Here is a 24,531-nt window from a genome sequence, read left to right as displayed (position 1 = left end):
TATCTCCCTCTGTCATACACATGCCAACGTTAGTCTTGTGTCTTGAGTCAAGAATGAAATTATCCATTTGAGAGAAATCCACACTTCTTCACCATGGTTAGCCTGTGCATTAACACTTCAAAAAGGTTCACTATGTAGTTTTGGGGAAGAAATTTTAATCAGAAGAGAAACCAACTAAATAAACAAACTCTTTTTTCATGACTGAATAAACAACTTCATACTGTTTTACTTTGTTTATATTTGGCGGACCCTGCCACCTTTCTGGCTTTAAACAGTGTTCTAGGGACCTTATTTTCCTCTGGGAACAGCTTGTTTATTTCAGTTTGTATTGTTACCTTGTGAATATTGTAAATATTAAAATTTTGAGTTTGAATTTCTTCTCCATAACTACATAATGCCCCTTTAATTGTGAATTTACAATTAATATATTATTGTGACAATTATTGCCCTCTGTAGAGTGAAATGTGTTCAAACACAAAAAACTGATTCTACTTATGTGGCTAGAGATAACTTCCATTACAATGCTTTTTGGAAACGTCAGCCTGTTTTGACAGAAGGCTTCTACCTAATTGAGAATGAGATGATGGTGCTTATATTAACATTAACAATGGAAAGTCTGGCAAACATAATCTTGCTTAAACTTGTTTTAAAAATAGTAAAAATCCCTTCGTACCACTCCAGGCTTTCTCCTTGGTGCAGAGTCCTGAGAGCAGCATCACTGTTCATCTCATGGTGGTAGATGGAGGCAGCCATGAGGAGGAAGGTGGTGTTGGCAGCGTCCACACTCTTTGCCATCTTCTTGTCTAGATCAGCAACAATAGCATCCCTGTGGTAAAGAAAAGCAGCAATGGGGACATTGTGAAGACAAAGAGGACTTAAAACTTGAGAGAATCCTTTAATCACAATCGGGTTAGAAGAAGAGACAGTTAGAAAGGCTGTTTAGTAATCTCCACACTTTAATCTTCATTCATCTGCAACATGGATTTGACATTAAAGTACCAAAGAATAGCGAATGTAACTGTGTGTGCAGTTTTGTACTTAGTCTAATTTTGATACTGATTGAAAACTCCTCTGCTTTAAATGTTAATGGATGTATTGAGGCACTGAATATGCAGCATAATAACACAGAGAACGTAAACGTCAGATACAAGCTCTTACCGTTTGTTTTCACTGGACCGATACTCAGCAAACATCCTGACAGCCTGAAGCTCGGGTGGGGAGCTGCCCTTGATGTCATCCAGGACTACAGCATACTTCCTCTGCGATAGCACAAAACACAACAGGTGAGGGCGAGCAGGTCTTTAATTAACCTGCCAAATAACTTTGACAGCAGTTAATGTTCAGTACTGTAGCTAATGACAAGACACTGAGCCTGACACACATTTCTACATGACAAAAAAACGCTGTTTACCTGGGCGATGTATGCTCTGTACAAAAACATGTCCCGTTCAGTCTCCTTCTCTGGTGATGACGGCTTTAAAGAGGAAACACAGGCTGAAGTTAAATATTTTACACAGAAACATTCGCTACCATGTTTAGCACTGTTTGCTCGAGAACGACGTCGGCTGCAGTTAGGCAGAATGGTGAAGAAAACAGTATATTTTAACATATTCAGCCGATAACATTTAGATACACACCTTCACCTTCTGAGCCTCGTTAATACATTGTTGATAACTGCCGATATAATAGGCATTTTTCACATCGAAGAGCTCATCAACATCTCCCTGCTGCGCCGCCATGTTGACTACAGAACTTCCGGACACGTAGAACAAATACGTCACCTTCCTGCTGGCTACCGAGGATTGTGGGAGATTGAGTTCGACAACAACAACACTGGTGGGCGTTAAAGAAATGCAGTTAAAGATCATTATGGGCTGAGTTAATTAATTAGATGGATCAAATATACAAATATAATAAGTATGTTTTGTTTGCCCTAAATAGAATATGTATCTTTGTTCAGTATAATGTACAAACAATCAGTCATACCAGCTCAATGTATAAGGAACAGAGGAAAACAAACAAAGGTAAGGACAGGCAGTGACAGGATAATAGAAAATATTATTATTATTATTATTAATAATAATAATAATAATAATAATAATAATAATAATAATAATAATAAGTTGATGACCAAGTTTTGAAAATGGTGACAGACTTCCTCAGGCAAATAATTCAGAGTAAAGCTTAGTTACTGAAATTATTTTTTATTGGTTAACTGGTTAAGAAACCCAAAGTAACAATCAGTTTAAATTAAAAAATAATTCAAGGATGGGGTTCAATTAAAGCATCTTGCTTTGTGAACATGAAATGTCCTTAATAAAATAAAAAGATTAGCAATAGTGAATGAGTTTTTATCATTACATTCAAAATAAGTCAAAATATTTTCCCCTTCAATAGAGATGTGTTGTTTAATAAAGTATCTAATTCTCAAGTCTTTCCAGAAAATAATATAATCTGAGTAGCCATGAACAGATGAGTTATACTTTCTTGTTCAGTCTCGCAAAAAGCATCAGCCTGTAAAAACCTCCACATATACATGTTTGTTGGATACATTGTATGTAGTATGTATGTAACGTAATTTTCTTACTTTGTTTGTGATGCAAAGTTTTAACGACCAAGCTCTGCTTTGTGCTAGCTAATGTCAGCAAAATGAGAGTTCCTAAGAGTTTGCAACATGTTGTTATTTTCCTTGTATTGTGAAAACATTTTCTGATATGTCTATTTTGCATTTGCTGCTCATTTTATCAATATCATTTATATAAAGAGTGCACACAGATTAGGGAACCTCATGTTGCTTTTTATAGTTTTTCATTATATCTAATACAGCTGGGTAAAAAGACCATGTCCTCACGTAGGTACAGGCACACCATTATGTAGCCGATCCATTTCTTTATTTTAATATCAACTAATTTCAGGATTTTAACAGAGGGTTACATATACAGGTCCTTAGTTGATAACCTTGTCCATTATGTAAAAGCACACTTTAAATTTATGAAATGGCCTATTTCCCCAAAGGCTATATTAAAAAAATCATTTTAGAATAATTCATAAGATTTATCCAGTGGCTGAGTTTCTTAAAAACAGTCTCTGTAATGAGACTGAAGAAACCTTGGAACAGATGTTTTTCTTATGCCCTGTGTCCTTGAGATTCTGGACACACAAAAAAAAAATGGTTATCACTAAAGGTTAATGACGTTCCATCTTTTCAGACTTCTCACATTCATTTTTATTTGGATAATTTGAACTCATCTGTGTCTGACATGGTTCATATAATTTTACTTAAATATCATATTCATTGTAGTAAACTGAGATAATCCAAGCCCCTTCATTGACTGTTCTTCTCATCCCTGAGAAAATGTTGTGGCCACTTCTATTTTTCTTTTTTGTTTTGAATTATTGGCCTTAATTTGGATCTTTGCTGTTATTGTTGCACTTTGTATTTTTAATTTCTGTGCCTAGTGAATAAAATATTAGTGTAATCCTTATATATATTGTATAAATCCCCCCTACTTTATCTTATTGAATTTTATGTCACCTTATCCTCTTTTAAGTTGATTATTCTTTACTCTGTCTTGTACTTTTTGCACATCCTCAACAAGACATTGTCTGTTTTGTGTGTTTTCAATTGTATTTCCCACACTAACCACATTATACCACTAGAGGGCGCGCCAGATCAATGTCACCACTGCAGGTGTCTTGTGTTTTGTTGTGACTTACAGTGAAAGATATCAATATTGATAGTTATGAGTCAATACCACAAGTACTTAATAACACTGTGGTATTACCTGAGGCAGTGAGTGGCTGCAGGCCGTAGTGATGATATGAATAGTCTACTGCAACATTACCTCAGCGTGCATGAAGTCTATTTTGACCTGAGGAGTTCCTGTCTCCTCATTACACGGATGAGGAAACACTTCCTGTATCCCAAAAACATCCGGTGAAAAAATCCCCCCCTCTCATCACTAATTCAATGTGACGCAACCAAGAAGGTGTAAGTTATGAAATGTCTGTAAGAATATTTCAGATTGTGATGCAGCTGGTGTAATAAATGAATGTGTAAAGTTAACAGGGCTGTATATCAGTGAGTCCATGACAGAAAAGCTGCTCCACACAGTTCCTGTTCATTGTTCCCTTCACACCGTTTCCTCTGGGAACTTCTCAGCCTTGGGACTGGGAGCTGGACAAGGATAATTACTGGAAACCGTACTGGGGGGGCAGGGAGTGTGCTGGCCGTGAATGCTCCTTTCTTTGAGGCTGATTGGGCTGGCCCACTCCCCCTGTAGCTCCTCCATTGGCCCGAGCCAACATCAATCTGTTGATTTCCAGGTCCCCACTCAAGTTTGAAACTTTTTTTTTTTTTTTACGAGTAGGAGGAGGAATCGAGTTGCAACCAACTCTTGTAACCGATCCCACAGCAGCCGAGGGAAGAAAACACTCTTTCAATAATTTACACATCTGTGCCTGATACACGGCGAGAGAACAAAAAAAAAGGCAGCTGCAAGAGGGAGGACATTTTTGTTTTGTTGTCTTTCTTTTTTTTTTTTTTTTTTACAAAACAGGCGTGCAAACAAAAACATGCTGTGAAGAAAGTTTTTCCCCTGCGCTGCCAGGATGAAGACTTGAAGATTTTTGTTCACATTAACTCGTCATCTTGTCGGCTGAGCTGCTCCCGTGTCCCACTGAGGTGAAGGGAAGGTGAGTCCATGATCTTAACGGTCGAGCAGTTTGTAATGAAACATCTCATCAGCAAACAGCCGACACGCATCTACTATCAGAGGCCTGCGGTCCCAACACTGAGTTATTAGGCCGATGAAATGTCCTAACCCTGAACAGTCAAACCCACAAAGACGGCTTTGGTGTTCAGTTAGCTGTGTCACTGCTTCTCTGACAGGCTGCGGTCTGGAAGTTAGCGTTAGCGGAAGTAACGGTCAATCATTTCAAGCATATCACTGATGTAGCATTTGTCTAATTAAGCTAGCAGCAAAAATAGCTCCAATTTATGGAGACAAGCAGGGCTGTTGTAGAGTATAATGGGAGATTACTGCAGTCGTGAAACTGATTGATGGGCTGTTAGCTACGCCATAAATAGAGCCAGAATGCTATTTATCAATTATCATGCATGTTATCAGATAAAATCAGGAACTAATTTCACAGCAGATTTTATTGCCAAAGAAGCCGTCATCCGTATTGTGATGAAGAGCAGTAATCAAGTTTATTAGTTGTAGATAAGTACTGAAAAACTTGGCAGAAAGGTAGAGCAGCACAGAACCCAGATAAGAGCCCGACCGATATTTGGGAGTAGAAAAATTGTTGATATTGATATATCAGCTGATTGTGTGTATTCACAGACTATATACATAATCACATTTTTTTGCAGTGATCCCTCAAATGTGGTTGTCAAACACAAATGCTATGAAAGACAGGATATTTTACAAAAAAAATCATATCGACACATCAGACAACAAATACGAGCAGATACGATATCAGCTGATCTGTATATCGGCTGGGGTCTAATCAAAATTTAATCAGACTTGCACTGTATCTATTTTAGTATTGTAATTAAGTATTTTATGCTACACAGATGCTCTGGCCTATAAATCTTGTTCTTTAGATGTAATAAAACATATTTGTTTGGCACAGACCCCAACAAATGTCACATCATCATGATTGTATCAGGGAGAATCACAAAATTGTGATGCAAAATTGATAATTCCCACTTATCGTGAATGATATCGCGATCGCAATATCTGTCAAAATAATCGCAATATGTTTTTTGACCGTATCTTGCAGCCCTACAGGATGGCTAACTACTTTGTGTCATGTGAAACCAAAGTTTGGAAAACTGGATAACTTGTCAGAAGTCATGTCCACTCGCACCAATATCATCCAGATTTAATCTGAAAACAAATTAAGACTTTTATAAGGCTTTGAATCATTGTTGCTGAGTTATAATATTTATCTTTATTGTCTATGCTTTGTAGCTCTTGGATTAAAGATAAAACAATATGTAGGGCACTGTGCAGAGAATATGTTATATGTGGCCAATATTTTTACCAAAACCTGAAGTTTGACTTCTTTGGTGAGTCAACTCTTTGTACCGTCTCACAAAACAACTGAGGAAATGCAGAGGAATAAGAAAAAGGGGATTAAGAAAACGCTTTTATCCCTGCTGCTTTAAGCACTTAATAAACCTCCTTGTAGTTCCAGAATAATCCACAGCGTATGCGAAACTGAAAAGGGTGAGGACATGTGTTTTGCAAACACTGATATGTTTTGTAACACATTCCTGTGTTTACATTGTAAAGCTTCTCCCCAGAACAAGGCTGGAGTGTGGATGAATAGCTTCACTGTGCAGCCGAGGCTCTGGAAGGTAGCTGCTCACATTATCATGCACAGCGTCTACAGACATGTCAAATGAATTATGGCCTTGGATCAGAACTTGGAGTTGCCTCTCTACTTGCATTAGTTACACTGGTGAGATGATTTGCCGTTTTGGACCTACTCTGTTTTAGTTGCTGAGGCTTGCTTTGAGTTTTTGTTGTGGGTAGCCGTAGGTGACGACCGTCGAGCTGAGGTAGGGCCAAACTAACTATCACACAGTAATTGTAGGACTTTATTTCTATATGTGTATATATATATATATATATATATATATATATATATGTATGTATATGTATATGTATATATGTATGTATGTATATATATATATGTATATATGTATATTCTGTATACAACTAAAACTGGTTAGTTGAAAGGTATTTTAGTTAAGAAAATTAATCAAGAGCTATTTTGAAGTTTGATTAATTGTTTAGTAATATTTCCAGCAAAAATGCCAATTTCCAGGCAATTCCTAGTTTCAGCTTCTTGTATGTTGCATATCTTTTAGTTTTGGACTCTTGACTATAGAGCCCGACCGATATATTGGTTCGCTGATATTGTTGACCAGTATTGGCCTATCACAGATAGTGGTATCTGCGTGGATGTGCCGATATGAAACTTTATTTTTTTAAGATATTATAATGCAGAAAATGATGCTTGGGACAATTTATAATTATTAAATTCCCAGTAGAGTTTTAGACAATAATGTTAATTGTTAAACTGTACAATATTGCTGAATAGATCAATTGTCCGACTGCTAGTTGGATAACACAAACAATCCAAAGGCTCCATGTTAAGCTTTAGGGAAACTTGATGGAAGTTTTCTATATAAAATAATATTTGGTTGACTAATGTGATAATCAATCATGAAGATAATTGTAAATTACAGCGCTAAAATAGTCAAATTGGTGTCCATTGACTTGGACAGCATGAAAATATGGTCCAATTAAAATACAGTACAATAGAAATACAATTAAATTCCATTAATTTTAGATTTCATCCATGACTGGTTTTAATGAGTATTTGCTTTTCATGATTAATCACAGCTTTGTGTTTCAAAACAACTTTATTATTGTTCCAGCACAATGGGATTAACAAAGACAAGAAATAATAATATACAGTAATTGCCCAGCAGGATTAAGCAGATGCTGCTGAGCCTCTTCTATGTATATTTCAGTGTAACTGTATCCGTGCGGATCCCCTCCTCCCCCTTCAGAGCAGGACAATGTAGTCACGTTGCCAGACATCACCCATGCAGTGTTATTAAGGGCAGAGCTTGAAATTGCAGCAGTATTGCTGGAGACACCGTTGAGTCTTGCTGAGAAGAATCCATGGTAACTCACCGACAAGACAAGAGAGGTGTTTGACCTGCTTTTACTAGGCTGCAAAGTTCAGCCCAGCACACAGGTGGCCTCCGGTTTCCCTGGAAACCCGAAACACTGGGAGCATGTGGCCTTGTCTGAAAGAGCAGAGCCGCATGACCTGCAAAATATCACGGCATTGTTTGAAGTGCAGCGAGTGAGGGCTGGTGTTGTCTGCCAATAGACTGGACTCATTTGAGATCCCACTTGAGTCATCTATTAGTCACAGTCATGTCCTCTCATATTGGTCCCCCTCTGTTTTTCACTGATCTCCATCCCTGCTGTTCCTGCAGCCGAACACACTGGTGTTTGCCACTCCATTGACATACCAGGTTAACAAATTATGCTCTCTGGGCTCGGAGTGAAGAAAATTAGTCATAATGTGTCCTGCTCTTATGGTGGCCTTAATTAAAATGTCATAGGCCCAGACATCAGTCATAGCTCAAGCACCAGTTAGCACCTTGATTATGTCTTGCATTCTACCTGCAGCCCTGTTAAGATGCTAATTATGTTTTAAATAATGTGTAATTAAAACTCTGACGTGGCAGTCAAAGTGAAGTCATCTGAGAGTGGACTTTTCATTCTTTATTTTTCACAGATGTGTTGTTGCAAATGAGCTCAGCTGTAACCATGAAGCAAGTACCCAACCCACTAATGAATTTTAATAACAGAACAAATGTTGTCAGTGAGTGTTGTGTTGGTCCGGCCTCAGGCAGAGCAGAAGCTACTGTATTCCCAGCCTTATTTATATATGCGTAACGCTGACTGATGTTCCTACATGGACGCCATCAGCTCACAGCCTTCTTCCTGTATGTGCTGGTACTCCGCCCTTTATCCCTGCCCGACATCTCTGGCCCAACCTGTTGAGCCGTAGCAGACTCCTCTTAGCCCCGGGTCTATTTTAGTCCAAATCGGCAGGCTGAATTATTAATCCCCGATCCATTATATGCCGAAGTGTTAAATATTAATTGTTCAGTGGGCTCTGGCAGATCTGAGAAAACCGTTAAAGAAGGGTAGGCTGGGGCATGGTGTCTGAACGAAAGGCGGTGATTGCCTCCTTTTCTCAGCAGGTCTGCTCAAGTCTTCACAGATGATGATGTGTGGGAAGATGAGAAAGCAACGGCACATAACCACTATACAAATCTACTTTTCCCCAAAGCATGTTCACATACATGTGGTGCATCTGTCTCGGATGCAATTATGGCTCTCACGTCAGAGCCACTGGACCAGATGAGTGTGTATACAAAGAGGCCATCACACAGAAGTACACGCCTGCCATATGCAATTGTTATCACACACGGCGTTCTCCTCTCTTATTAGCAGTCAGCACCTCCTCTCTTATGCAACATCTCAAGAGAAGCGAGACAAACACTACAAAAGTTGATGAAAGATGAAATTGCAGCGTTCACTTGTCCTGAAATCCTGCCGTTGATTCCCTAACAGTGGAGTGGCTCCAGCAGCACAGCTCATTTGAGTGGTTACTTGTCCTCTCTGAGCACAAAGCACGGATGTACCTTATATAACAAGCAGGATTGTCTATTGTTTCTCAAAGTGGAGACGGATTATATCATACAGCTGGGGAGAATCTGTGGAGGAAGAAGTTTTCTGATTCAAGATTTCCTGATAACAATTCATTCTAATGATATCCGTAAAGCTTTCGGTCATGATCAAGACGCTTCTTTCAAACTTTCTCCCGGGGGTCCGCAGTTTTCTTGTTTTTCTGCCAACTGTGCATTGTTGTGAGGCTTTTTTCAAATTGGTGTTGGAACTGATGGGGTTGTGGTCCTGTTTTTTATTTCTCTTTTACTCATGGGAGTTCTACCAACGGGCAGCAAAGCAAATACAATACGCTGAGGGTGTGTACACGCAGTACAGCATCATCCAATCCATTTCGACAGCCTGGCAATAAATACTGCCTTTATGAAGCTTATCATGTGTAGTTGTCGTTGGCACCGTGTCAAGAGAGGTGTTGATTCAACTCTGTATGTTATTGTTTGCTGTATTGTGTATGTTTTTTGTCTGCCCACAAGTGGTAGATTATAAGGCAACCCAATACAATAACACCACTGATACTAGGCTCAAAAATGTTTCCATTTTTTAAAGCAAACATCCCCAAAATTCGGTTTCTAAATTAAAATATGTGAATATTTGCCTGTTTTCTTAGGTTTCTATGATACTGCACTGAATGTCTTCAGATTTTCGCACTTTTAGTCAGACGTAAAAAGCAATTTAAATATGTCATCAGGGCTCAACTTTTAAAAGTGGTTGCCAGGCCGTCAACCAGGCATCAGCTTTTGGTTGCAGAAACTGAAAAGATGATTGACATTTTAAGTCACCTTACATTCTGAGTAATTAAGATACTATGCAGTTATATGTCACATTTTCATTATTAAACAGACATACACTATAAGAATGTTTAAAAGCTAGATTGCAGCAACTGAACAATATTCTTGCATTACAGTAAAGTGATATCATTTTCTGAATTTATCAGACTGTTCTCCTTGTTCTAATACAAGTCTTTACCCACTTAGTCATTATATCCACATTACTGATGATCATTGATCAGAAATCTCATTGTGTTAATGTTTTGTGAAATAGTCATCCCGACCATATTGTTGTAATATCGATATCGAAGTAGCGCCTGTTTGATCAAAAATACTGTTATATTGGATTTTGTTGCCCATTTTGCAACATTTATGAAGTGCTTTTGAGATTATTTCAAAATATCTTGGTCTATATCGTATATCTCGATATGGCCTGAATATATCGCAAGATTATTTTAAGACCATACCATACCATACTGCCCTGCCTCAGTTTGTCTTCTATCTGATACTTACAGACTCTGAATCTGAATTATTAGTGACTTAGCAACTGAAACAGCAGCGTTTCTGGTTACAGTTCTGACTGTTACAGCAACATTTAAAGGTCCAGTGTGTATGATTTTGTGGCATCTAGTAGTGAGGTTCACCTTATTTCACCCTCCCCTACAGTGGCCGCTAAAAATGCAGAAATGCAAAAACTTTCTTTAAAGCTATTTCGTCTGTTCTGGGCTACTGTAGAAACGTGGTGGGGCAATATGGCGGACTTCGTGGAAGAGGACGTGTGCCCTCTGTGGATATAAAAGGCTCATTCTAAGGTGAAGAAAACACAACGATTCCAAGTTTCAGGTGATAATACACTAAGGAAAACATAATTATGAATATTATACTCCATATCTGCCAGTAGATCAATCTAAATCACCATAAATCTTTTAAATATCACTAACACAACAAAGTATTCATTTATATGTGTTATTCTTCCTCAAAATGGTTGCTCACTGCAGCATGGCAACAATTATTGTTAGGCTCTGGTCATCTGAGGCCTCAGGAGATTGTCGTGAACATTTTTCACTATTTTAAGACATTTTATAGACCAAACAATTAAGTGAATAATTGAAAATAATCCATAGATTAATCAATAATAGAATATTTGTCAGCTATAACTCTTAATGGACCCGTTTAAACGACTCATAGTATTTGTTAGTTATAAGCTTTTAAATATTTGTGGTATTTTGCATTAACTGAACAGTCGACAGCAGCAGGAAACAGCAGGGGAGAGGAGCTGGGGAAGGGTACAGTGGGAAGGACATATGGTAAAGGTCACCGGCCGGACTCAAACTGGGGACTTCTCAGTTACATGGCGTGTGTCTTGGAGGTCTGAGTGATCGAGGTTTATGCTTTTGAAAATGTGAAGGATTAAAATCAAGGAGGAATCATTGTGTACGTCATCCACCTGGAAAATATTAATTAGGCCTCTGAATGTTGACCTAATATGTTGAGTACACAGCAGGAAAAAGGTTACTGTCAAACATCGGAGATAATTATGGACACACATTATGTTGAGAGCAGATTAGAGGGTTGTTTGTGCTGTGTGCTGCGTGGTTCAGCGATGATTTATGTCCGTTCAGAAAGGTAGAGAGCTGTAAATCTCCACAAATGCGGAGCCGTTCTGAGTAATCGGCTCCATCCTATGGCAGTGAAGATTTTTCTCTGCTGATGGAGTCATCTCTGTCAGGGTCACAGTGCCCCGATCCGTGTGACTACTGATCCCTGAAGAATATGAAAGTCGTGACATTTTCTGCTGCCTTCAACCAATCACTTGTAAGATGAACTGTCATGGAAAGTTCTACAATCTCTGCCAAAGCCTTTTTAGCAACTTGTGGTAGCCAAGCACTGTAGAAACACATTCTTTATTGGTTTTCTCTTTTTGCTGGCTGTTATCAGTATCCACCAAGCTGTCTAGATTGGCAGTAAGTACTAGAGGGTGGATATTTTGAGTGCTGAGGCCTCTTCTTTACTGTGAGGCATGATGGTGTGGGTTAGAGTGGGTGGAAAGGATGCCACAGGTGTATCCAATTTCTGGCTCTTTCTCACATGTCACACCTCAGCTTTGGTTTGACTGACAAGTGAGTACAGTCGATGAAAAGGGCTGCATCCTGGATCCTGCTCAATGACCCCCTTTAGGAAAAGTAATGCCATGCTCGTATCATGTTGGATTTCTCTTCTTCCGAAAGGAAGAGATGTGAAGTAACGTGTGGAATTTCTATGTGGTATACAGTGGGCTTGGCGTGGTAGTTGGTGTTCCTGGTATTGCATGGTGTTCAGGTATATACCGATTATATTACTTGCCTACCGCCCCCACCCTTTTGCTTTTTAAAAATCAGTACTAAGTTAGACGAGTGACACTACGATTACAAACTGCTGCAGACATCTTCTTCATGCAGCGGCGGGGCCAGTAGCAGCACAGAGAAGCAGGATTAACATTTAATTTGTAACGTGACCAGAGTAAGGAGAGTTGACTGACAAGACGATGTCAGAGTATTTCTTTTTAAAGCAAAAGCAAAAGTGCCTGCTTGGCAATATTTCAGATTTAAACCCATTGCTAACAGAGAGCCTGATAACGTTAATGGGGGAAAAGGAGTTGGTTACCTCACTGAGAAGTTGAAGGTGTGCAGCCTGTCATTTGCAGCTCTTCATCTAACAGCTAGTTCTTGTTCCATTACTCCACCAGACTGGTAACAACTGTTCCCCGCCATCAGTGTATGTATGAATGTATGTATGAATTACTGTAAGTCGCTTTGGACAAAAGCATCTGCTAAATGCCCTTAATGCAGCCCGACTATCAAAATGAGAAATAATAATCAGAAGTTGTTTTCAATATGATACAGTCAACCTATGGATGCTCAAATAAGTTAGAAGGTGCTGCAAACTCGTAGCAACAAGATGCAAGTCATCTTTTACAGCACTCATTTACTGCAATAGTCTCAAAGGTCTCCACAACAGCCACATTGTGAAAACGCTAAATGAAAACGACAGCCAGTGGGCGTCGTCATCCCACGTATTCCCATTTCCCCAAATGAATTGGAAAAAGTGTCCCCAAGTGTCCCAGATACAGACAGCTTTACCTGCCCTGAAACTCAAAGAGGCAAAGCGAATTAAACCCAGATAATAAAGGGCCTATAGAGCTTTATATAGAGAGTCCTCCTGGGACTAGAGGGGACAGTTTGGCTATTTCTTCATCATCACAGCCTCTTTTTACCTCAGTCAGGCAGGGCTGACAGGGCTGTCTACACCTGCAGGAGAGTGTCAATGTCACTGCACTAACCAGACTCCCTCACTGTCACAAGACATCCATCCAGCGCTGTGTAGGGTCCGATTTCATTTCCATGAGTCATGTTTGCTCAGCTTTTACCCTCATGTCTTTTTGAGTGAATGTATGCTGGCTTGTTCTAAGCGAGTTGATGATTTTGTAGCTTGTCTAACTGCCGTAATTATGCTGAGGAGCTGCCGGCTGCCGCAATCTGTCTTTGTTTTTCATTTTCAGCTGCTCTGCAAACGGGGGCCTATCACTAATGTGGATGTATACATGTGTGCAGATGTTTCTTTGTGTGATGTCTTTGTGCACTGATGGCTGTGGCTTGTATATTTGTGAAGCAACGCTCTGCAGTTTTTGCTGCCTTAAATCCGTTAACATTTTGCCTCTATAAATGCAACGGAGATGCTGTGTCAGGGTTGGCCAGGCAGTCCCTGGGCATTGGACTTCACAGGCCATTTAGATTTGGCACTAACCACTCTCATGCTGCAAAGTCACCCAAAAGGAAAGAAGATTCCTTGATCGAAAACCCTTTTCATCACTCTCAGCACCTGTCCCTCGAGGACCTTTTTTCATGAAGCCTTTAGTTTTCTCGCCTTTGGGAAACAGAGGCAGGGAAGTGAGGATCTCCTTCCATCCTTATGATAAGAGCGCCGAGGGGTCTGTTATGTCACTCGGCAGCTTTGAGCAAAGCCTCAAACAGACAATCCTAAGTGCCACCACGTTAAAATGTTTGTATTCATGGGTATGGAAGACAAACACTCCTCCCTCGCTCTTTCTTCTCCCTCCTCCTCCTCCTCCTCATGCTGTCTGTTGTTCATCGACAGGCTATGCAGAGCTGACAGCCGATGATGGCTTTGGTCCCTGACGAGAGTGGAATTTAATGAGCGCTATGAAATCACCCTCCGATCTGAGAGAGGGGTTGCTTTTCTTAATGTGCCCATTATCCATTCGCACTTCTCTAAACACTCATACGTCCATCAGCGAGGGTGCAGAGAGAATTGAGAGTTGTGAATGAAGACTTACTCTTAAGTGTTGCGATAAGCGATTTTCCTCTTAAAGCTGACCCAGGTGTTTAAGAGGGTGACAGCAGGACTAAGTGATTGTTTTCAGTCGCCACTTAAAAAGAAATAAAGATCACCTATTCTTTTTTCTTTTCAGTGCGATCATTAGTGTCTTTCTCCTTGTTATCCATTTCACACACATTGCATCACGGCAGGATTTTCTGTAACAAGTGCACCTCGGGAAGTTTAGAGTTACAGTCATGGCGAAGCGGTCGATGGGGATCTGTCAATGATCCTTGATCAGCACGGCGAGAGGCCTGATTAAACATCCAGCACCTGCAAAAACTATATTCAGCATGAGACGGTGTATAAATGACCTCTCATTCAACACCTACATCTCCCGATGTTTTCCGGATTGATATATAACACACCCCCGCCCTCTCTCTCGCTCTCGCTCCATCTCTCTGCCTCTTGTCTTTGCTCACGCTCTCCCGATGTGTCTCCTCCCTGGGAAGCATGCTGCTGACACTCTCTCCAAGGAGTCTTATTGATATTCTTGGAGAGGCATTGCAGAGGGAGAGAGAGAGAGGGAGAGGAATGAAAGTCACACACTGTAGCAGCAGACGCACAGCCTTCTAGTAACAACAACAGTAAAAATCACAAGTCACCCAGCAGGGAGATGTCACCGTTCATTTTGTCTGCCGCACTAATAGAATCTCTCCTGCTTTGGGTTTTTATTGTTCTCCAGCACGTGGAGAGGCAATTTGCCACTCAAGACAGATTTACAGTTTAGCTCCGGGGTTACTTTCATGTGGAGGGATATTACATGAAGATTAAACCCCTTTTGTGATGTGAATGGGACACTGCTCAAATATAATTATTTGATTTTCACTGTGACAGTCACCCACAGTATTAGGCTATATTTCGCATGTCAGTGTCTTGAAGGAAATAAGATCCGACTGCTGAGCCTGTTATTTATTTATTTTTTCCCCTGAGGTGAAGAAGTGTTTTCCCTATTTGTTTTTTCTTAGATTGCTAAGATGCAATACAATGGGGCTAGGTAGTGTTTCAATAGCTCCAATACTGGTTTTTGCACTGATACTGAATCGACTTTGAAGGAAAGAAAGGTAGCATGACTGTGGAGCTGAAAAGATCTCCTTAACTGATGGGTCATTCAACCGGAAATGTAACTATTTTGTTTATCATTTAAGCTTTTACAGCCTGGTAACCTGAATTTCCCAGTGTTTTGGACCGTTGTTTGCACAAAATAAGGCATTTGTAGATGTTACCTTGGCCTCTACTAAATGGAAGTGGACATTCTTGGGACAAAAAGAGTTATTGATTCATTGAGAAAATAATCAGTAGGTTAATTGATTAAGAAAACAATCTGTCATTTTGTGTCTTGAGACATTCGAGAGTAATGAATTAAAAAGCCTTTAACATCTCTATTGCTCTATGGCTAAACCTGCACCCTATATTAACATGTTTTGGTGTGTAAATTATTTAAATATAGCAAAATTGTATAACTGGTGCAGTAGATCACTTCAGCCATGGCTGCAGTGGCTGCAATGTAATCCTTTGGGGCAACTCCGACTGTGAAAAGTTACATCCTCTAAAAGTTCTTAGTGCTGTATCGTAGGCAACTGGACCTGTTTCAGTTTCTTGAAGATGTTTCAACTCTCATCCAAGAGGCTTCTTTAGTTCTGAACTTCCCTTCAGAACTGAGTTCTGAGTTCTTTAGTTCTGAACTTCACTACAGTTCTTTAGTTCTGAACTTTACTACAGTTCTTTAGTTCTGAACTTCACTTCATAACTGAAGAAGCCTCTTGGATGAGAGGTGAAACATCTTCAAGAAACTGAAATACGTCCAGTTGCCTACAACACAGCACTTAGACCTGCACCTGGATGACTGAGAACCTTCATCAACATCGTCTAAAAGTGCTTGTTTTTGTTGTGATTCTAAGCATCTGACAACGTTACAAAAACAGTTCAGACAAAGACAGAACTTTTTAGTAAGATCCTTTGTGTAACCAGAAGTCTTGTTTGAGGAGAAGTCTCGCTCTGAACTCTCAAACGATGAGTTGTTACAGTTGCCACATCTAGATCGTCACAATCAGCCATGATTTTGTAAATAAATTCTTGCTGGCAGTTCCTCTAAATAGACTCCAAACTCCTCGTCAGCTCTGACTCATGTTTCCACTGTCGTCATCCTGCAACAACTGGTTAAAAATACAGGAATTTCCCTTCAAGGCCTTCATCAGGGCACAATCATAAGTTGCATTTGTCTCATTTTTTAAAGGACATATATTATGCTCATTTTCAGGTTCATAGTTTTATTTTAGGTTGTTACTAGAATAGGTTTACATGCTTCAATGCATCCAGAGAACACATCAGTCTTCTCATACTGTCCAGTACTGCAGCAGTGTATTCCCTCTCTGTCTGAAACACTCTGTTTTAGCTCCTGTCCCTCCCAAATACCCAGTCTGCTCTGATTGGTCAGCTCACACACGCCTGAGCCAACACTGTTCACTGTGTCTCTGGTCGGCTCTGTCGTGTTTTCCGCTTCCAGTTAGCTTCACTTCTACCGTGATATATGCATAAACTATGCAAATGTGTGACATGGTGATGTAGTGTGATGTCACAAAGTCACTGAATTAAAGGTGGGACTACTAACGAGACGTTTCAGGAGCAGTGTTTTCTGTGGGAGAGAGGAGCTCCCGTTGGTGTGGACTTGGGCTTTTTAACTTTCAAGACCTTTTACATGCACAAGAACCTCTATAACACACCGAAGAAAAGGAAGAAACCAAAAGAGCACAATAGTTTCCCTTTAAATTAAAACAAGCGCACATTAATTGGATCACTCATTTGCTTCCAGCTGTCAGCTCTTGACAGATTTTGACACAAAGTGTGACAAACATACGCTGGTAGCAAAAAGCTGTGCTGTACAGGTACCTATCACCACCAATAAATCATTTTAAATTTTCATCAAAGTTTTTATTTGTTAAGTGGAATGGGCAGTTAATGTTAACACTTTTTACATAGTAAAGTGGGAAAAGACTTGCGCACACTGTCCACTTCACTTGCAATTAAGTTTAATGACAACGTTTTGCTACTTAGACCTTCATCATGTTATCTACCGAAATAACCCGATGAAGGTATAAGTACCGTAGGTTATCTACCAAGATAACCCGATGAAGGTATAAGTACCGAAATGTTGTTGTCATTAAACTTAATTGCAAGTGAAGTGGACAGTGTGCGGGAGTCTTTTTCCGGATTTTGTCGGCCTTCGGTCTTCTCCTACGCACCTGCTGATCTTAAGGTGTGCAAAAGCTGCACTCTGTACATAATAAAGTGGGAAAAAATTGCATTGAATGTGAGAAAGCCAATTTACATTTAGAGTTTTACTGAAGCATTGAAACAGTTTTAATAATCAGTTAATTGTCTAAGTCTATTATCAAGCAACAATGCCCAAAATGATCTGGTTCCAGCACCCTGAAATGGGAGCATTTGCCTCTTTTTTGCTATCCTTCAAAACCACTATCTTTTGGTTTTAAACTCTTTGTTGTACAAAATTAGCAATTTGATGTCAGCTTGGTCTCTGAGAAATTGTAACAGACATTTTTGGACATTTTCTGATTAATATGAATAAAAATAAGTTAGTAGTTGCAGCCCTATTACAAGATCCCCAAAATTAAGTTTAGGGAGTTATTTTAATGAGTCTGATTTGAGATTAAAGTAATTACTTTTCAGTTCTTTCAGCATAAGTGTGTAAGAATTTTGAAACTAGTGGCCATGTCATATCAAAATTAAATTTCAAGTTCAGTTTCATCCTCCTCTTCACCCTTATTCACCCTCCCTGCACTGTTATTCAAGGTCAATTCTTCAAATTATCTTTCTGTTGCCTGTTTACTCTCTGTACTCTCAGGTTATCCTTGGAAATCTGTGAAGGTCGGAGAGGGACGCTACAGGAAAATTGATTCATTTTATTTTTTCTGAGACAGAATGTACAAACCTGAACAAGTGACCCACAGAATACATTGAGATGCTGCTTCTGAAATTATGTGGTGTGCTCTGGACCGGCCTCATTTGATAGGAGAGATGGAGGGGTGTGTGGAAGACGAAGGCCCCCGTGACCTCCCCACTATTTATGCGCCTCCATCGTGGGTGCAGCCTTTCACTGAGTCACCCTGCCTCGGCACACAGACACACACCCAGAAACGGCAACATACATAAACCAAGTAACACGCATGTGTTGAATGAGTCGGCTCTGTCTGTCTCCCGCTCTCTCTCTCACACACATGCACACCTTGTTCTCCCAATGCACTGAGCAGATGAGACGTCCAGATTACATTGTCTGCTCTGCGTGGTCGTGCTGTAACTGACTTTAGTCTTGCGAGCGTAATGACACATTCTTCTCTAACTACCTCGTAGGCTCTGAGCCAGAGGGTTGCTGGGACTAATTTGACAGCTGCCACGGCTCATTATCTGATAAAGGGGACAGTTCTTGGCCCTGCAGTTTAAACAGTATTGGTGTAGATGTTATTTGCAATAACCTCACACATTGCAGGCTGTCAGTGTGCTATATTTGGCCTGTTCTGCTCTCAAGATGAGAAAGTCTGAGCCGCTATCTAGGAAACGGTTCCTCTCTGTTAATTTCTAGTTTCTTATCAGCTGTAAATAAAAATGTGTCTTTAATTGAAAATACGTCCAATTATTTAACCAAAGTTTCCCTCTTTCTGCCTCTTGTCCCAGACTTGACCATGGACTCCTTCAGCACCAAGAACTTAGCCCTGCAGGCGCAGAAGAAACTGATGAGCAAGATGGCCACCAAGAGCGTGGCCAACCTCTTCATCGACGACACCAGCAGCGAAGTGCTGGATGAGCTGTACCGCGTCACCAAGGAGTACACCCGCAACCGCAAAGAGTCCCAGAAGATCATCAAGAACTTGATCAAGATGGTGGTGAAGCTGGGGGTGCTCTACAGGAACAACCAGTTCAACAGCGAGGAGCTGATCCTGGTGGAGAACTTCAGGTAGACATCTGTAAAAAATAGTTCAGCGATTTGGGAAACACGCTTGTTGGCTTTCTTTCTGAGAGTTTGATGAGAAGATCGATACCACTCTCACGTGTGTGTGTTAGTACAAACGCCGGGAGGGGATTAATTTAGCTTAGCATAAAGGCTGGATGCAACTGCTAGCATTGACTCTGTCCAGAGTTAAAAAATACGCCGACCAACACTTTAGCTTATCTCGTTTGTTTAATCTTTAAGGAAACAGTAAAAATTATGATTTGAGGCTTTAGAGGAAGTTTTTGCTGGAGCTTTTTCTTGACGGATAAGGGTTTATGAAATGCTGAGCACGTCTGTGCAGTTTCTTCGCCAGTCTTCTGTTAACCTCTATCAAAGACAAGACTTTGGGAAATTACTGCACCAGCTATTATCCAATAAATAGTTATAGCACATGACTTCCTGTTAAACCACCATTACATGCTATATTGATAAAACTATAATTATATCTCTCATCCTTTTCCCACTGGCCAAAAAATCCTCGTAAACACGCCTTTTCAATGCGAAAGGGTTCAATCAGCATTCATTCTCAGGTCAGATGACCCTGCAGTAGTCAGGGGTATTTATCGGTTCCAGCTCTGATCAGCTGTGATGCAAACATGACAGCCAGATGGACAAGCTAATTTTCACCCCTTCTGCAGCGCGATGCCATGATGCGCGTTGGAAGTTCTGGACGTTGGCGCGTTAATAGTTTTCCATCCTACTCCGTTCAAGCAGCTCTCAAACATCCTTCAGTCAGCATTGAGTGCTGCTTTCTTCTGGTCCCTGTTTTTTGGCACATTAGGACGCTGAATGTGACTAACCAGGAAAAAAAAGACAGTAGACAGGCAAACTTGTCTACTGGTGGTGGGAAAAGAGTCATCTGTGGGTTTACCTGTCTTAGGGGCAGGAATTTGCATGTTTTCCCCCGTGTTTGCAAGGATTCCCTCTGGGTAAGCTGGTTTCCCCCACCATCAAAACATGTACCTTCGGTTTATTCTCCAGTCAGTGCCCTTGAGCAAGGCACTAGCTAAGAACTGCAGCTGGTCCCTGGGCACTGTAGCTGCCTAATGCTCCCTCAGGATGGGTTGAATGTAGAGCACCAGTTTCACCACGTTGTTCACTGTATAATATGTGACACAAATAAAGATTCTTCTTAGGAAAAACCTGCTTATCAGGCAAATGTTGGCGTAAAAGTCAAAGCAGAGGAAGACATTTAATATAGTCTATTGGCAAAATGGCTGCACACTCAACATTGCTGGCAGTTGCATGTAAATACAATCTAATCACAACAGAGTCGGAATAACAGGAGGATTTTCCTGTCCTTCCCATTCTGACGACATTGTTTGTCGCTGGTGGTCGTGTTTAGAGGTGTTGGTTGGCATATTTAGGAACTTTAAACTAAAGCCCTACCGATATATTGATTAGCTGTTATTATTGGCTGATGTTGGCCTATCACAGATGATCAGTACTGGCAAAGCGTTTGCCTGATATGTGCTACATGAAAAGGCTCTTGTTTAAAGATCATATCGACTGCCTGTTTGGGTGGGATGTGTGAGTTGATGTTCTCTGTTCCGCCCACCGGTTTATGTTTTTATCATAGAAAATGAAGCTACTGCACTGTATTACTCAGACTTCTGAGAATGCTACAATACAAATACACATGACAAAGAGATCATGATGCAAAAAAAGATGCTTGGGATAATTTATGATCATTAAAGATTAATGTTTCAGTACACTAATGCCATTTTGGACAGCAAGGTTCCTTGTTAAACTGTAAAATATTCTCCTTTTGTTGCATTTCTTTATCACAAGTGTTTGATAACCACATTTGAGGGATCAGTGCAAAAATCTGTGTAAATCAGCCAATATATCAAATTTGTTACTTCCTAATATTGGTACCGGGACTGTCTGATCGACTATCAGTCAGGCTCTAATTAAAATAAAGACCGCTAGCTGTTTCATCTGGTCCTTATCTTTAGTTCGGCTAATTACCCTCTGGCTCTTTCTCTATATTTTACAAAAAGACATTATGGAATCAATCAATCTTCACTCAAACAACATTCTCAATGAATGCTCGGAAAGAGAGCACATAAGTGTATTTCCCTACATGTTTAGAGCAAGTGCTCTTGTCACATCCCACCATATATTTAAATGTTGTTATACTGTGTATAAGAAGGTGACCAGCCCTGAGAAACGACTCTAAGCTGGTCATGGTTGAGAGCGCCATGTGAGGAGAACTGCAGTTCAAGTGTATTTTTGTGTGCTGATGGAAGCAAATTAAGGAAATTGACTTTTTACATCAGTTTATATATTTTCCACTAAAATGGTGAAACTCAGCTTGGAGGCATGTGAAGCTGACATAAGTGCACAGTATGGAGAATGGTGATTATATTAGCATGGAGATGCATCGCTGTGAAGGACAATACTATAACTGATATGGGGGTGAGGGGGTGGTGGTGGTGGTGGGGGGGGGTTGGGAAACTTTTCTAAAGAAAATCACAAGACAGCAGTTTCTATTTTTACTTCCCTCTGCTGCTCCAGTCAGAATTAGAAACTGACAGCCTCTCCTCTCCCTCCTCGTCTCACAGGAAGAAAGTCCACACTCTGGCCATGACGGCGGTCAGTTTCCACCAGATCGAGTTCACCTTTGACCGCCGCGTCATGAGCGCCATTTTGAATGATTGCCGTGAACTGCTGCACCAGGCCATCAGACGCCACCTGACAGCCAAGAGCCACTCGCGAGTCAACCACGTCTTCAATCACTTCTCCGACTGCGACTTCCTGGCGGCTCTCTACGGGCCCTCGGAGGTTTACCGCGCTCACCTGCAGCGGATCTGTAACGGGGTCAACAAGATGCTCGACGAGGGGAACCTCTGACCTCTGCTGGCCTCGTCATCCCTCCGGTCACCCCTTGTGTTCCATCCATTTCTTTTTATTTAAAGGTGACAATCATGAACATTTTTTTATTTTTCATTTTTCCATTGTCACTTTGTGTTTGTGTGTGCCTTTCATTACTGCAACACTGAAACTCTTCTAGCTAGTAAGTCCAAAGTCTGTTTTTTCTCTTCCAGTCTGACTTTTTGTTATTCCAGAGTAAACAAACCCAGCAGATGTTTCTCCTTTTTGTAAAACGAATGTAAAACTTCATGCTCTTATCAGTATATTCAGGAATAGGAGCCTTGACAACTGTGCCTTGAAAAAAAAACAAAAAAACATTTTTATCTTCATTCCAAGGGCACTATGCTGTCTTACTTAATCAAAAAGACATGAACCCAGGCACAGGCCTTCAGTTATATCTCTGTAAGGTGCTTTTAATGGACGAGGATGTTTTCAGGAGCACCGGGAGAGGAAAGCAGAGTGAGTTTCGGTCTTCTCCAAATACCTAAGGACATAAAAAAGTGATTTTTTTTGTTGTTGTTGTTCTTGTTAGTCCATTTTTTCCTCAAAATGTAGTATTGCACTCTATCTTGAACAAGCGCTGTACTGTACATTCCTGCAGTCATGAAACCATGTGAAGCACAGCAGTTGAATAATCCTGCTTAGCCTGCATTTTACACCCTCATGCACTGAGTCCACTTTGTAGAGAGGCCGGGCCTTTGTTTAGGAGGCACCTATAAACCCAGTTTTGCTTTTAATGATCTGGTTTATAGCCACCACAACAAAGATGAAGTATTTGGGTCATACAGGGACCATAAACATGAAGGAATTTGATTGCGCTGTGCATTGTTGAGACGAACGTCTCGCCGGTTGTATACACTCATCTGCTCAGTGAAAACTTTTGTTTTTTTTCTATGTATGTCATAATCTGAGCAGGAACGTGGCACCAGGTGCAAAAGGTTTCCGTGGCATTTTGTCAGAGGAGAATAAAACGCAAACACTCGTCATAATAGACGTAGGAGCCCGGGGTCAGCTGTGTTTCAGATTTACCGGCGTCGCCTCGGGTCTATCCCCAAAACACTCAATTCTGGTTTGAATTCTGACAGATGTGAACTAAAAAGAACTCCCCACGCGCGCTCAGATGAAAAGGCCGGACGGAAAACTGCAGCATCGTGTCTATGAAAGAGGACCAGGCATGGTTTACAGATTAGACCAGAGACAAACACAGCACCTGATTGTACTCTCCCTCTGCAATTACAGCTCCCCGCTCTGGGGTGGTTATAATGGGCCTGTAGCCTTCCTGTGTTGAGCAGCTACTCCATTTCACCACAGAGCAGCTTCATGTAATCTGACAGAGATAACCATCTCTGTTTGTGCGATACAAGTCCTTTAATGGGGTGAAAGATATTGCGTTTCTTTCTTTTTAAAGACGCATATGAACAGTCACTACTATCCCTCCAACCTCACATAATCCTGTCTTTCCTTTTTGTCTGTGTGTTTTTGTATCACTGAGCCTGTCTGGGAGATTGTTTTGTGCCACGGCCTCATTTTGTATTCTGTGTGCTGAGTGTGTGTGTTTGTGTGCGTACCTGTGAGAGAATTGGAAATTGAGCCGTGTAATAAGCGCTGTGCTTTTCCAGATAGGATTGCTGAAACTTTTAACTTCATCCACAGCAGCTCTGCCAAAGAAAGGAAGACTGATGTCATTCATAATGCAGTCCTTTTATTTTATTTTATTTTTTTCCCCTGTGGGAACATTTCAATAAACAGTATGCACTTGATAATTATAACCCTGCTAATGGTGATAATGAAGACAAAGGGTGGTGGCTGTTGTGGGTCCTTTTTACTCCCATTCTTAGATGACTTCCCTGAGTGTATTCACATTTGAATCTGGCGACATCGTTTTGGGAGGCTTTGAAGTAAATCCTTCTTCCTAAGTCCCCAAAACAGTTGGCTTTAATTGTGTTTGGATGCCATTTTCTCCAATCCCTCCACATCTCAGGGTTAGTTTAAATCTCCCTCGGTTTAAAATCCATGACACACTAAGTAAAAAAACAGCAGGAAACTCTGCAGCAGCCCCACTTGTTTTACTATAGGCCTTTTAAATTAAGCATCATTTTTACTTTTTTGTGAACTGTTTTTTTTTTCACTCATGTACATATGATTGTTTTTGTGTCTCTGTATCGTATCTAGACGCAACAAATATAATACAATTTACTTTTTTAAAAGAATA

General features: G+C 40.5%; 2 protein-coding genes across 6 annotated transcripts in view; one reads left to right on the top strand and one right to left on the bottom strand.

The window, feature by feature from the left end:
* cope (COPI coat complex subunit epsilon) overlaps positions 1-4,720 on the bottom strand; it is a 10,731-nt gene extending 6,011 nt beyond the window's left edge. Inside the window, exons 1-5 of one of the 3 annotated variants that reach the window (XM_084355665.1) lie at positions 4,644-4,720; positions 1,638-1,833; positions 1,412-1,474; positions 1,159-1,259; positions 674-826 (exon numbers count right to left, since the gene is read on the bottom strand). In XM_084355665.1, the coding sequence (XP_084211791.1) occupies positions 674-826; positions 1,159-1,259; positions 1,412-1,474; positions 1,638-1,833; positions 4,644-4,705 (575 nt within the window). In that variant the 5' untranslated portion in view covers positions 4,706-4,720. The remainder of the gene's footprint in view (positions 1-673; positions 827-1,158; positions 1,260-1,411; positions 1,475-1,637; positions 1,834-4,643) is intronic. The other 2 variants (XM_084355666.1, XM_084355667.1) reach the window with 2 other exon arrangements.
* On the top strand, positions 3,996-24,531 carry tnfaip8l1 (tumor necrosis factor, alpha-induced protein 8-like 1). Of its 3 annotated transcripts, none has more exons than XM_084355670.1 (4): positions 3,996-4,695; positions 10,799-10,875; positions 19,127-19,406; positions 22,010-24,531. In XM_084355670.1, the coding sequence occupies exons 3-4, from the start codon at positions 19,135-19,137 to the stop codon at positions 22,296-22,298; spliced, it is 561 nt and encodes a 186-aa protein (XP_084211796.1). In that variant the 5' UTR covers positions 3,996-4,695; positions 10,799-10,875; positions 19,127-19,134; the 3' UTR covers positions 22,299-24,531. The 3 variants fall into 3 exon arrangements, with proteins under 3 accessions (XP_084211796.1, XP_084211795.1, XP_084211794.1); XM_084355669.1 differs by having other exon boundaries at positions 10,799-10,906; XM_084355668.1 differs by lacking the exon at positions 10,799-10,875 and having other exon boundaries at positions 4,003-4,695.

The sequence above is a fragment of the Pagrus pagrus genome, assembly GCF_965226575.1.
Source record: "Pagrus pagrus genome assembly, chromosome: 6".
Lineage (NCBI taxonomy): Eukaryota > Metazoa > Chordata > Actinopteri > Spariformes > Sparidae > Pagrus > Pagrus pagrus.
The sequence above is the reverse complement of the archived record's forward strand: the minus strand, read 5'-3'. Positions and strand labels throughout refer to the sequence as shown.